Source organism: Phoca vitulina, unplaced genomic scaffold (genome assembly GCF_004348235.1).
Source record: "Phoca vitulina isolate PV1807 unplaced genomic scaffold, GSC_HSeal_1.0 scaffold3, whole genome shotgun sequence".
Taxonomy (NCBI): domain Eukaryota; kingdom Metazoa; phylum Chordata; class Mammalia; order Carnivora; family Phocidae; genus Phoca; species Phoca vitulina.
The window spans coordinates 71,799,125-71,811,633 of record NW_022589706.1 but is presented as its reverse complement, the minus strand read 5'-3'; the positions used below and the strand labels follow the sequence as shown (position 1 = coordinate 71,811,633).

General features: G+C 34.7%; 1 protein-coding gene across 6 annotated transcripts in view; it reads right to left on the bottom strand.

Moving 5' to 3' along the window:
- Positions 1 to 12,509, bottom strand: part of SMARCAD1 (SWI/SNF-related, matrix-associated actin-dependent regulator of chromatin, subfamily a, containing DEAD/H box 1) — a 74,934-nt gene that overhangs the window by 56,728 nt on the left and 5,697 nt on the right. For all 6 annotated transcript variants that reach the window (XM_032400840.1, XM_032400841.1, XM_032400844.1 and 3 more), the window contains exon 3: positions 3,874 to 4,051. In XM_032400840.1, coding sequence (XP_032256731.1) covers positions 3,874 to 4,051 — 178 coding nt within the window. The remainder of the gene's footprint in view (positions 1 to 3,873; positions 4,052 to 12,509) is intronic.

The following is a 12,509-nucleotide window of genomic DNA, read 5'->3' as shown; positions in this document are numbered from 1 at the left end:
AAAACTAAACTGGTTAGTTCTGAGGTGGATGACAGTGGGTATTACAAGAAAAAGGAAGAGAGGTAATACTTTTCTGAGCACATTCTATGCAGAGTTTTGATTTCTAAAGCCTTAATATTTTAAATATTCAAAAGTAAAATTTAAAAGAGGGATAAGGAAAAAACCTTAAAAGGAATACAAAGAGAGGGCGCCTGGGTGGCTCAGTTGGTTAAGCGACTGCCTTCGGCTCAGGTCATGATCCTGGAGTCCCTGGATCGAGTCCCGCATCGGGCTCCCTGCTCGGCAGGGAGTCTGCTTCTCCCTCTGACCCTCCCCCCTCTCATGTGCTTGCTCTCTCATTCTCTCTCTCTCAAATAAATAAATAAATAAATCTTTAAAAAAAAAAAAAAAAAGAATTAAAAAAAAAAAAGGAATACAAAGAGAAATTAATGAACTGAACTATATTTCAAATCAATAACAGAGAAAACGTTAAGTAATCTGAATACTTTGACCATATACCTTCAATCTAAAGACAAAACAAACCTATAAACAAAATTTAACTCTACTTAGTAGGCTTAATGGTCAAATGGTATGATGACAGCAATTCTGAAACTATATTATGTATACTGGATGACTGAGCAAGTTAAGAAATAAACTGATATTGCAAGAAGCCAGAGTTCTCAATGTCAGAAAAGGAAATATAGAAGGAGAGCCAAGGAAAAGCCTTGTAGTGGTAGATTAGAATTAAAGGTTATCATTAAAAACTCATAATTTAAACACACACACAAAAAAACAAGACACACACATTCCCCTCATATTTCCTAGTTCGTATAGCTGAAAAGGGCAATGACATAACCCCTGCCTCGCCTGATAGCAAAGAAAGAACACTCCTAGTCCCCAGATTTCCAAATACCATTCTCTATTAAAAGGAACCAGTGCAAAAAAAAAAAAAAAAGAAAGAAAGAAATATAAAAGGAACCAGTGTTTCTTGGAGAAATGGCTAATTCTAAATTCAGGCCTAGGGTAGGGATAGTGTTAGTCTGTACCATCTTTTGCCAGAAGGGAAAGGCTCATAAAGTAACAGGAACCTCTCAAAACCAGAGCCTGCCTAGAAGGGCCCTCAACTGCCAAAATTTAGCAATTTGAGCACCAAAATGAATAATGACAGTAAGTGAATTACAACCCACTGAACAAATAAATATCTATGATTCCATTTTGATACTTACTCATACTATATAAATACTATATAAATAAATGAATGGGGAAAAACAGAAAACCCTTCTTTATATTAGAATACCAAATAATTAAAATATAAGATCTGAAATGCTAGTTAAAATACCACCAATTCACAACCCACATTTAAGTAATGATTCAGGTAAGAATCATCAACAGGTACTAAAACTACTGAGTTAAAGTCTGCTAAGGAATAAGGTCAAAGTATCTGCCAATAGATCAATCACTAAAAAGGGGAAAATAGTAACTCTTTAGGAGAAAGCTGGCAGGTTTCTGAGTAATTCAAGTTCACTTCCTCAATAAAGAGACAAATTGCTATCAGTTGCCTTGTATGACACACTGAGGACACAAAATCATTTATGTAGCATTCCTACCACTTAACCTAAATTTAATCATGAAGAAAATCAGCTAAGTACAAATTGAGAAGCCTCCTTAAAAAATGGCCTCTTAACCTTCAAAGGCCAATGACATGAGAAACAAAAAAAAAGGCTGAGAAACTGTTTCAGAGAAAATGAGACTAAAGACACAGGATACTGTTCAAAAAAAAATCCAACATGATACTGAGGAAAAAATAACTATAAAGTACTTACTTAAAATACAGTCCAAGGACTGACTGCTAGTTCTTAAGCTCACACTGTTATCCATCGATAACAAGATAAGGAATTTACACCAGAAGGTAAAACAACTACATTACTAAGCATATAACTTAGTCGAGCCGATTTTTCCCTATAATACTTTCCTGGCAAAGAAACTGGTACACTGACTTGCATTCTAGAGCACAATCCTTATTTACAAACCAGTACTTTTGAACGTGGGATTAACTGGTAATATTTAAATATACATTAGACACCTGTACTGTGCCAATGCTAATTGGTATTTCTGAATTTGACTGCTTCTTCTGTAATGTAAGAGAAAGACCTTGTTCTTAGCAGGTAAATGTGAATCTAACACACTTAACCATGCAGGATCTTCACTATTTTTTATTTCAGAGTGACTTTCAGGAGAAAGGCATGTTCATTATGGCTTATTTACAAAAAGTTCATTTTAAGAGGAAATTACCATCAGCACAGTCTCGATCTCTTGGCTCCTTCTTGCAGCATTTTCTTAGCTTAGCTTCTGAGCACACAACCCTTTGACTTTTACCTCAACAACTATTCCTTCTCAGAACCTCCACAGATTTCTCATCTCCCTGTTCCTAAAATCCCAAGTTCTGCTGGCCTGAGTCCTCCAACCAGGAGATCTCTTTTCCAGCTATACTAGTATCTCTTAGTGATTTCATCTTATCATATAACTTTAAATATCAAATCTATATTCTGACAATTCCTAAATTTAGATGTTAACCAGACCTCCCCCCAAAAACTCTAATGTCACAAATCCAATTGCCTACTTGACATCTCCCGCCTAGATGTCTAAGAGTCTTCCCAATCACAGCATGTTTAAGACTGAATTGCCAAACTTTCCTTCAAAAGGAAGCCTACCACACCCAAAACAGTTTTCCTTATCTCAGTTAATGGTAATTCCATCCTTCCAGTTGCTCAGGTCAATCTTAGGGTCATCCTTCACTCCCTTCTCTCCCACCCAAAATCCAACAATAAAACCTCTCTGCTCTACCTTCAAAGTATATACAGAATCTAACCCCTTCTAATCATTCCCACAAGTAGTAGCCTTGTCTAAGTGTCCATCATTTCTGACCTGGGTTATTACAATAGTATACATGCTTCTAGTACTGCTCCCCTATAGTCTCAAATACCTTTTAAACATGTGAATGAAATAATTTACCCCTCTGCTCAATACACTCCATTCATTAGCTTTCTATCTCATTCAGAGTAAAAGCCAAACAGCCTATGGGTTTAAGATAATTAAATCCCTCTTCTAACCTGCTGCTTACCTTGTGACCTTAGGTCTTTCTCTCTGATTCATCTGCCGCCTACTTTCCTTAGAAACATCAGGTATAATACCACTTCAGGGTCATTAAACAAGTTATTTCCAATGACCAGAATACTCCACTCCTGCCCCCCCACCCTCATATCCATATGGTTCACACTTTTTTAACCCCTTCAGATCTCTACCCAAGCATCACCTTCTCAATAAAGCTTTTTTCCAACTGTGCTCTTTAGAAACCATACCCCCTACCCCTGGCCCTGAACTCCATTATTTTCCTTCCCTTTTGGTCATAATATTTATTATTTCGCATACTACATTGTTTATTTGTTTATTGTCTTTCTACCTGACTATAATACAAGCTCCGTGCTACTCCACAGAATGTGCCCAAAAAATGTTAAAACAATTTGACTCTGGGATTCAAGAATAGACCATAAAGAAATTATAGATGATCAAAGGTACATGTTAAAATAATTTCCCTATTTATGGAGGGTTAAAAAAACTAAATTATCTGCTCTCACTATAAACTTTTCATTGAAAATCAGTGTTATCCAGAAACATGCACACACACGCGCGCATGCGCGCACACACACACACACACACACACAAATACCTCTCTACAGTTCTAAGTTAGGGAAAAATAACCAAGATGCAATAGAGAAAAGGCAAAAAAGAAAGAAAAAAGAGAAGTCACCAAACTATTTTTCAAATTAAATAACTTTTTCTTGAAAAACTTCTTACATAGGCAAATATAATGAATGAATCTATTAAGCTGCTTACACTATAATTACTGTGTCTTTGTTGAATTTTTTCTCTTGAACTGTACTGGAGCAATTTGGGGAAACGATATCTTCACTATCAGAAGACAAATCAATATACTGTATTCCTCTTTGATTCTTGAAATATGAGATACTAGCTTTTCTTTCATTTTCTGCAGTTTCTGGAACACTAGAATCTTCTGCAAAAGAAAAAAAAAGGAGAAAGGCATTTTGAGCAACCCGAAAATAAATGTTTTTTGATAATTATAATCATGTGCTAAAAATCTCTAATTTGTTCACTGTTTCCATCCTAAAACCAAAAATTCCCACCAGTTTTTAAAGAAAATATTAACAGTCAAACCAGGGCTGATGTTAAATGATTTTCCATTTCACAGGTTAATTTACTTGCAAGACCCTAGTGGGAATTGCAAAAGAGGAGTTTGTGTGTTATAGTGTCATCTTCTTCTCTCTGTGCTTTTATTTCCTAGTACCCAGTTCTGGCCTAAATGAACATGGACACTACAGCCCAAAAGACTTGTACTCCAATCCTGTCTCTTAGCCAAGTTATGTAATCACCCCAAACCTCAGTGTCCTCACCTGTAAAATAGAGATGCTAATAATCACAGGGCTCATGTGAATATAAAATCAAAAGATATATATTAGGCATTTAATTCAGTCATTGACACATAGCCCGTATTCAATACACATTACCTCTTAAGCAAATGTTGGTGTTATGGGCTGAATTAGGGCCCCTCCAAAATTCTTAAGTTTCAACCCCCAGTAACCTCAGAACGTAACATATTTAGAGGTAGGGTCTTCAAAAAGGAGACTGAGTTAAAATGAGGCTGCTTCGGTGGAGGCCCTCATCCAGTATGACTGATGTCATAAGAAGAGAGAGAGAAACAAAAGATGTGTGCATGAAGGGAAGGCCGTGTGAGGACACAGTGAGAAGGTGGCCATCTGCAAGCCCTGGAGAAAGTCCTCAGAAGAAACAACCTGGATCCTGGGTTTTCGGCCTCCAGCCATGTAACAAAATAAAGGTATGTTGTTTAAGCTACCTGGTATTATATTTTGTTATGGCAGTCCTCATAAGCTAAAAATTTTGGCTCATTCAAAACAGGTGAATAAAATATTTTACCAAGGTCTCTTCTCTTCAATAGCAGAGTTCCAAAATTATTCTCCCTTCCCCAGAAAACCACCATTCTCCCTTACATATTTGAGAATGAAAAGATCACATTTAAGAAATTCTTATTAAAGTAGTCAATGCCTTGGTCTAGTGAATGTATTTTAAAAAAGCAACGACCAGATGAATCTTTAGCTCAAAGGAGTCAATGTAAAAAACGATTAACTGACAACTACTTTCTAAGTCAGAATCAAGTCCTCAAGTGATGCACAAACATTTTTAATCCTCACAATAATCCTGAGGGTACACATTATATCAACATTTTATAGATAAACTAGATTTAGAGAAAGCAACTTGTCCAAAGTCATATAGGAGAAGTAACAAATCTGCAATCTATGTGTAAAGGTCTAAATCCTTATACTCTAAAACTCAGGCCGTCTCCAATACCTGTCACAAAATGATAGCAATCATTATAATGAAGCTCATGAGCTATATTTGTAAATAATATTAACCATGGCCTACATGACTACTATTCACCTGGAGGGCACTAAAACGATATATCTTTACTTCCTACAATGAAGTCCTATCAACACAACTGAAAAGCAAATCACATTTTTTCCAAAAGAACAATTTTATAAATGTTGAGTGAAGAACCTGGATGAAGAACTCTGCATTGGAACAAATCACAGCTATATTAACTGCCATAAGCATGGCAACACTTACAAATTCTGATAGTTATGTTTATGAATAACAAGATTACAGCCCAATTCCTATAAAATAAGTATAATGGTAATATGGATTCTGCTTTTACAAAGTGTACCTGATATATCACAAATCATACACAAAATTAAAAACTAGATGTTCACCGTATCAAAAATCTGACCTAAAGCTAATGCATATCAGCTAAACATGTTAACCAGTGTCCTGTTTTCTTATATTTTCAAAGGGCTAAGGCAAGATGATTTCAATTGTCTGTTTTCTTCAAAATCTCTTTATTCAAAATGAATAATAATCTTTTTAAAGCTAGCTACTTAAATGCCTAAATGCCTGGAGGAAGGGAGTCCTAAAAAATCTGTTAATGAGTATTAGGAGAACTAGAGTTTCTTGAACTTGATTACATATTCATCTTTGATTTTCTCTCATTTTTTTCCTCTTCTAGATAATACAAAAATATACAGAGAAGACATAATTTTTAAAACTCATGCTTAATGTGCTTAGTTAACGAGACAAAAAAAAAATAAAGAAGTTTGGCTTACTCTCCATCATGTACTCAATTACTCAGAGCTTTTACTGGTAATGTAATATGTACCACAAAATATATACATTTTATATATATATATATATATATATATATATATATATATATATATATATATACTGTATGCATACAATGCATTATTTTGTATTATATTATAATATATACTATACATATACCTACATATCTCTAGCTAAAAATATACCTTAAACTTGTACACAGCTCTGAACCAAGTGACATCCCCATAGCCTAACTGGTAAGTGACTAACAGAGGAAGTAGTTTGATAATATGGAGGATAAGGGAAGGTTACCATACGATAGCATTTCTCAAACTAGAACCCTTTGCACTCTTAAAAATTGAGGACCCTAGAGTTTTTGCTTATGTGGCTTATGTTGGTTATATCTATGATATTACCATATTAGAAAGTAGAAACTGAAAAACTTTATTAAACTGCTTACATAAAAACAAATATTTTTATGAAAACTATATCCCCTCATCCCATCCCTCTCCCCCCAATCTAGTGAGTAGAGTGGCACTCTTTTATATTTGTAAGAATCTTTGGTTCTAGCTGCTTCTGTAATTCATCTATTGTAATATAGTTTTTGTTTAGGTTTACAAAGAAAATCACGCTTCACACAGATATACAGTTAGGAAAGGAAGAGTTTTTTCATAACCTTTTTACAATACTATGGATATTCTTCTTCGATACTAAACCCAAATTTGACAGGTGGTAGGTTTTTTTTAAAGGTCAGTTGCAATGTGGAATCTGAAACCATATGAGTAAACTTTTGTGTTCTATTACATTTAAACCCACTGGTCTATCTTGCACTTTAATGGACCTTTAAATCATGCATTATTTTGTAACATTGTGTGCACTGGTCATTTGGAAAATACTGGTTCACTTGCTGATTAATGCAGATCTTCCAAATGTTGACACATTTCATGATATTTTATCAAAAATTAGATTAATATCACCATTGATCCTGAAATATCAGAAGATTGTCAAACTCACAGTCCAAAATCCAAACTCTCCTTTGAAAACTGGAATTTTATCACTAGCAATAAATGCTGCTGGTTATTTCCTTGCTTTCACTGTCCTTTTTTGAGAAAATGTCTGCTAAATACCTAAGTCTGCTTAACTACAGTTTGTCAGTCATTCTTTTAAGTAAAAATGGTGTTTGGTGAAAAAAATGACAAGTTCAAATCAGAACTGAAAGCAACTGTTCAAATGCTTTCCCTTGAGATAACCACTGTACACACTTCAGTATACAGCAAAGGCTGGTTCACATTTTGTTTCACAAAAGTATTAAAAAGACACCTACTGCTTAGTTGAGATTTACCAAAATCAACAATTTTTACTGTTTATCAAAAACATTCTTAAGTGAAACTGACATTTAAAAAATTTTAAGAATACAATGACTACTACAACAGTTTGGAGTCTTGGCCTTGATTTGTGCTAAGGCACCAGCAGTTTTACTTACCACTGCTTTTGTACACATCAACATAGTAAAAAGGCAAGTAGTATCTTAGTATTATTATGAAAGTAGTTTGCCCTTAGGGATCCTAAAGGTTCGCATACCACACTTTGAAAACTGATGGGCCACAGTAAGAGCTTGTTTATCTAAAAACATCAACTTTCCAACACAGTCAATAATTTAGAATTAGAATAATGCTTAATGCTTAGATTTGTCTGTCTGGACTATTTCTAGAAGTAAGCAAAAGCAAAAATAGCTAAGAGGCAATGAATGGCCAAAACAATGCAGTAATGGTTCCTGACCCAAGCCAAACAAGCACTTTTAAGCAGCAGCACGAGAGAGGAAACAGAAAAATACAAATGAAAGAATGGTGAAACCCTGAACCAATTATGAAGGCATCAGCTACTATTAAATTCTGACATTTGCTGACTGCCTTCTGTGCTTAAGGCACTGTACCAGGAGGTAGGGAATATATTAAAGAAAAAAGGTTCAATTTGCCCTAAAGAAACAAATAAGAGCTAAGTAGCCAGATACACAAGTAACTGTTATGAAATATGATTTGTGCCATGAGAAAGGATTAAACAAAATGCTACAGGAACATGAGGGAAAACAGCCTATCCTTTCGTACAAAGACCATAAAGAAGCCTATTATATTTTAGAGATAGAAGACGAATATTTTCTCATTACCAAAAGGTAATGGGAACCTACATCATTAGCATATGCAAGAAGACTCCAAGGTTCCAGGGAGTTTTTCCGAACTAAATTCCCCATTAATGGTATGCACAAGAGAAGACAATCTTATATCCCAAGTTTTTCCAGTATGCTTGTACCCATTCTCATATCTAAGTCTACCACAAAACAAAAGAAGCATTTAAGTCTGACAATGGTTTCACCTTTCCAAAGGGTCCAAGATCAAGAGCCACTTAAAAACAAGCAAAAATCACTACAGGAGATTATGAGTTCACACTAAAGTAGTCCAAATTAATTTGATAACCCATAAATAAAAGTTATCTCCCAAAGAATGAAAATACATAAACCTTTATATCTGTCCTGAAGACTTACAAAACTGTGCCATTTCTGATCGTCTAGTTGTGTTGCTCTACATGGTTCAATTCTTCAACATGGCAACTAATTTTCAAGGCAATTCCTTTGAATACCAACTAAAACACATCATTGATTTATCGTTTTAAAAGGTAACCAAAATAATGGATAGTGAAATCTAAGCAGCCTTAATTTGAATGTCACAGTAGAAAGAGAAATACCATTAGCATCTTCCAAAATCAAACTATTTCTCTGATGAAAGCTCTAAAAAAGACAAAGAATACACTAATAAATACAAGACTGAAGAGTAGTTTCTGACATCACTCTAAGATGAAATGAGAAAGAAGAAACATCTCAGGCGTAAGCCAAAAGAAAAGATAAACCGGAAAAACGTAAAGAAAAACAAAGCCATGCTATTGTTACTGGACAAAGCAAAAGTGTTTAACTTGAGACACACTTTTTAATAACAGAAATTATATCTACAACAAAAATATAACATATATCTTAACTGCATACTAATAATGAAAGACATAAACACTGCAGGATACATAAAGCAAAAAGTCAAGAGACAAACATGAGGCGTTAACTCTCTTCTCCAAGCTCTTAAACACACAGCACAAAAATAAGACATACAATAGTGCTTTCTAAACATTTTTGATTGGGACCCACTGTAAGAGACACATTTTAGATTATGACCCTAAACATGATTATTAATGGGGTAAACAAATATCAAACTAGAGAAATAGATTAGTGGCCTATAAGATGCAAATATACATGAGAATTTAGAGTATACTGATGTTTCATAAGAAAAAAGGTTTATCAATAAATGATTCTGGAACAAGTGACTAGTAAATGACAAATAATGAGCAAAGGAGAAAACTGTATCATCCTTTCTTTAGTCCTTATTATACATTCCAGATGAGATTTAAGATTAAAATAAAAATCAACACAAAACCTAACTCATATCCATTAGTTTGGTTATCAATGCAAAACCTGACTCAGATCCATTAGTTTGGCTATCAAAACAAAGAATCAAAAAACAAAAAAAGAAAGTAACAAGTGTTAGCAAGGATGTGGAGAAACTGTAACCCTTGTGCACTGCTGGTGGGAAAATAAAATGGTACAGGTATTAATGGAAAACGTGATGGTTTCTTGTATGATCTATCAATTCCATTTCTGGGTATATACCCTAAAGAAGTGACAGCAGGGTCCCAAAGAGATATTTGTACGCAAAATTTTTTTTTTTTTTTTTTTTAAGATTTTATTTATTTGAGAGAGAGAGAGACACAGCGAGAGAGGGAACACAAGCAGGGGGAGTGGGAGAGGGAGAAGCAGGCTTCCCGCCAAGCAGGGAGCCTGATGCGGGGCTCGATCCCAGAACCCTGGGATCATGACCTGAGCCGAAGGCAGACGCTTAATGACTGAGCCACCCAGGCGCCCCATATTTGTACACAAATTTCATAGCAGTAATAGTCACAATAACCAAATGGTAGAAGAAACCCAAGTATCCATCCACAGATGAATGGTTAAACAAAATGTAGTATACACATACAATGCTTTTCAGCCTTGAAAAGGAAATTCTGATACATGCTACAACATGAATGAATCTTAAAAACTTTATGCAAAGGGAAATAAACCAGTCACAGAAAGACAAATCCTGTATAATTCCACTTTTATGATGTACCTAAAGTAGTCAAATTCAGAGAAAGAAAAGTACTATGGTGGTTACCACAGGCTGGGGATAGGAGGGAAGTGTTTAATGGGTACAGTGTTTCATTTCCGCAAGATGAAAAAAGAGTTCTGAAGATTAATTGCACAATAATGTGAATGTACCTAACACTCCTGTGATTTGTATACTTAACAGTTAAGATGGTAAATTTTATGTTATGTATATTTTACAATTAAAAATAAAATTAACACAAATGTGCTAGAATAAAATACAGATGAAAATATTTATGATGTGATACTAAGGAATGCCTGTCTGATAAGGACCTAAACCTTAGAAACCATCAAAGAAATGAACAAATTGACCACACGAAAATGTAAAATTTCTCTATGACAAACAATAAGGAATCAAAAGAATAAAAAACTTACAAATTATTTTTCAGAAAAAAAGAAAAAGGAACACAGAAAAAGTCCAGAAGGCTAATACATTTATGAAAACATACTTAACCTTAAAAGTAAAGAATAAAAGTAAAGTAATTTAATTCCCTGGTAAAGATTAAAGAGGTTTGCAATATTTTGACCTAGTACGAAAAAGTATACATCTAAAAACCAAGCTGTAGTCTGGTGCAAAGTGGTAAAACTTCTGTGTATGATAACTTGGCAATTACTAAAATATTACTAATATTCACTCTAATCTGACAATTCCTTTTCCAAGAATTTTTCTTCAGACTGAATACAAGCTAAAAAATCTGTTAAAAGGATGGTCATTATAGCCTTCTTTTGATAGCAAAAAAAAAAAAAGAAAAAAAGAAAAACCCAACTAACCGATGTCCATTAATAGAAAACTACATGAATTATATCTATATAAGACACTGTAATCATTTAAAAAAATTGAGGTATAGCATAAATAAATATTATATATAAATAAAAACAAAAACCTGGAATATATACAGGCAGAAAAAAAATGTGAAAATAAACACCAAAACTAAAGGATTATAGAATATTCTTCATTATACAATATTGCATCTTTTATATATATTTTATTCTGAAGAAAACAATAGCTAAGCATGGAGAGTAAGGAGGTAGAGAAAACACAGAAGAAAGTATACACTTAAAATGTACTTAAGATTTTTACTTAAGTATGAGTACTCATTGTACTTTCTTCTATTAAAATAATTCAGCACCGGGTGCCTGGGTGGCTCAGTTGGTGAAGCACCCACCTTCAGCTCAGGTCATGATCCCAGGGTCCTGGGATCAAGCCCCGTATTGGGCTCTCTGCTCAGCGGGAAGCCTGCTTCTCCCTTCCCACTCCCTCCTGCTTGTGTTCCCTCTCTCGCTGTCTCTCTGTCAAATAAATAAATAAAATCTCAAAAAAAAAAATAATAATTCAGCACTTAGCCTTCTGCCAAGTACTGCTTGTCAACTAACACTTGCAGACATGAAGAAATCAGAATAACTATCCAAAGACATAGTAAGGATTTGCATTTTGGCCACACACACCTAAAACAAACAAACAAAAAAACCCCGAAGTATCACCCAATGGTTATAAAATCATGATGCTAAAATGATACATTCAGCTCCATTATTCAAAGGACATACCCGTTTTACTGCTTGCAGGGACTTCAGAGAACATCCAGGCAAAGGAAGTGAAGTCCAAAAATGCTCATGTCTTACACAAGATCATACAACCTGTATGATAGAGCAGTGCTCTCTGGAAAGCTTTTATTTTGGGGGGGGGGGGGGGGATCTTTTTGATTAACTGGAATAATTTTGAAATTTCTCTTATTAACAACTGTTACTTTCAACATGACCACCACACTGAAATGGCAATCATTTTAGGAGACTGAATCTACTTCACTAAGGAAAGAAATTAATCAAGCATTTACTAAAACTTTCCTCCATTCCAACCTCAAAATAATTGATTAACCCATTTATTTTTATCACTTTTTCTCCCCAGGTAAAATGTGTCTCTATTCCTTTGCAACGTTAAACAGTCCAGCTGTGCACCTGTTCCTATGCCCTAGATGCCTGTCTTCAGATACCTCCCGACTCCCTTCATCCTTTCCCTCTCCACTAGCTTCTTCCCCTAGGCCAACAA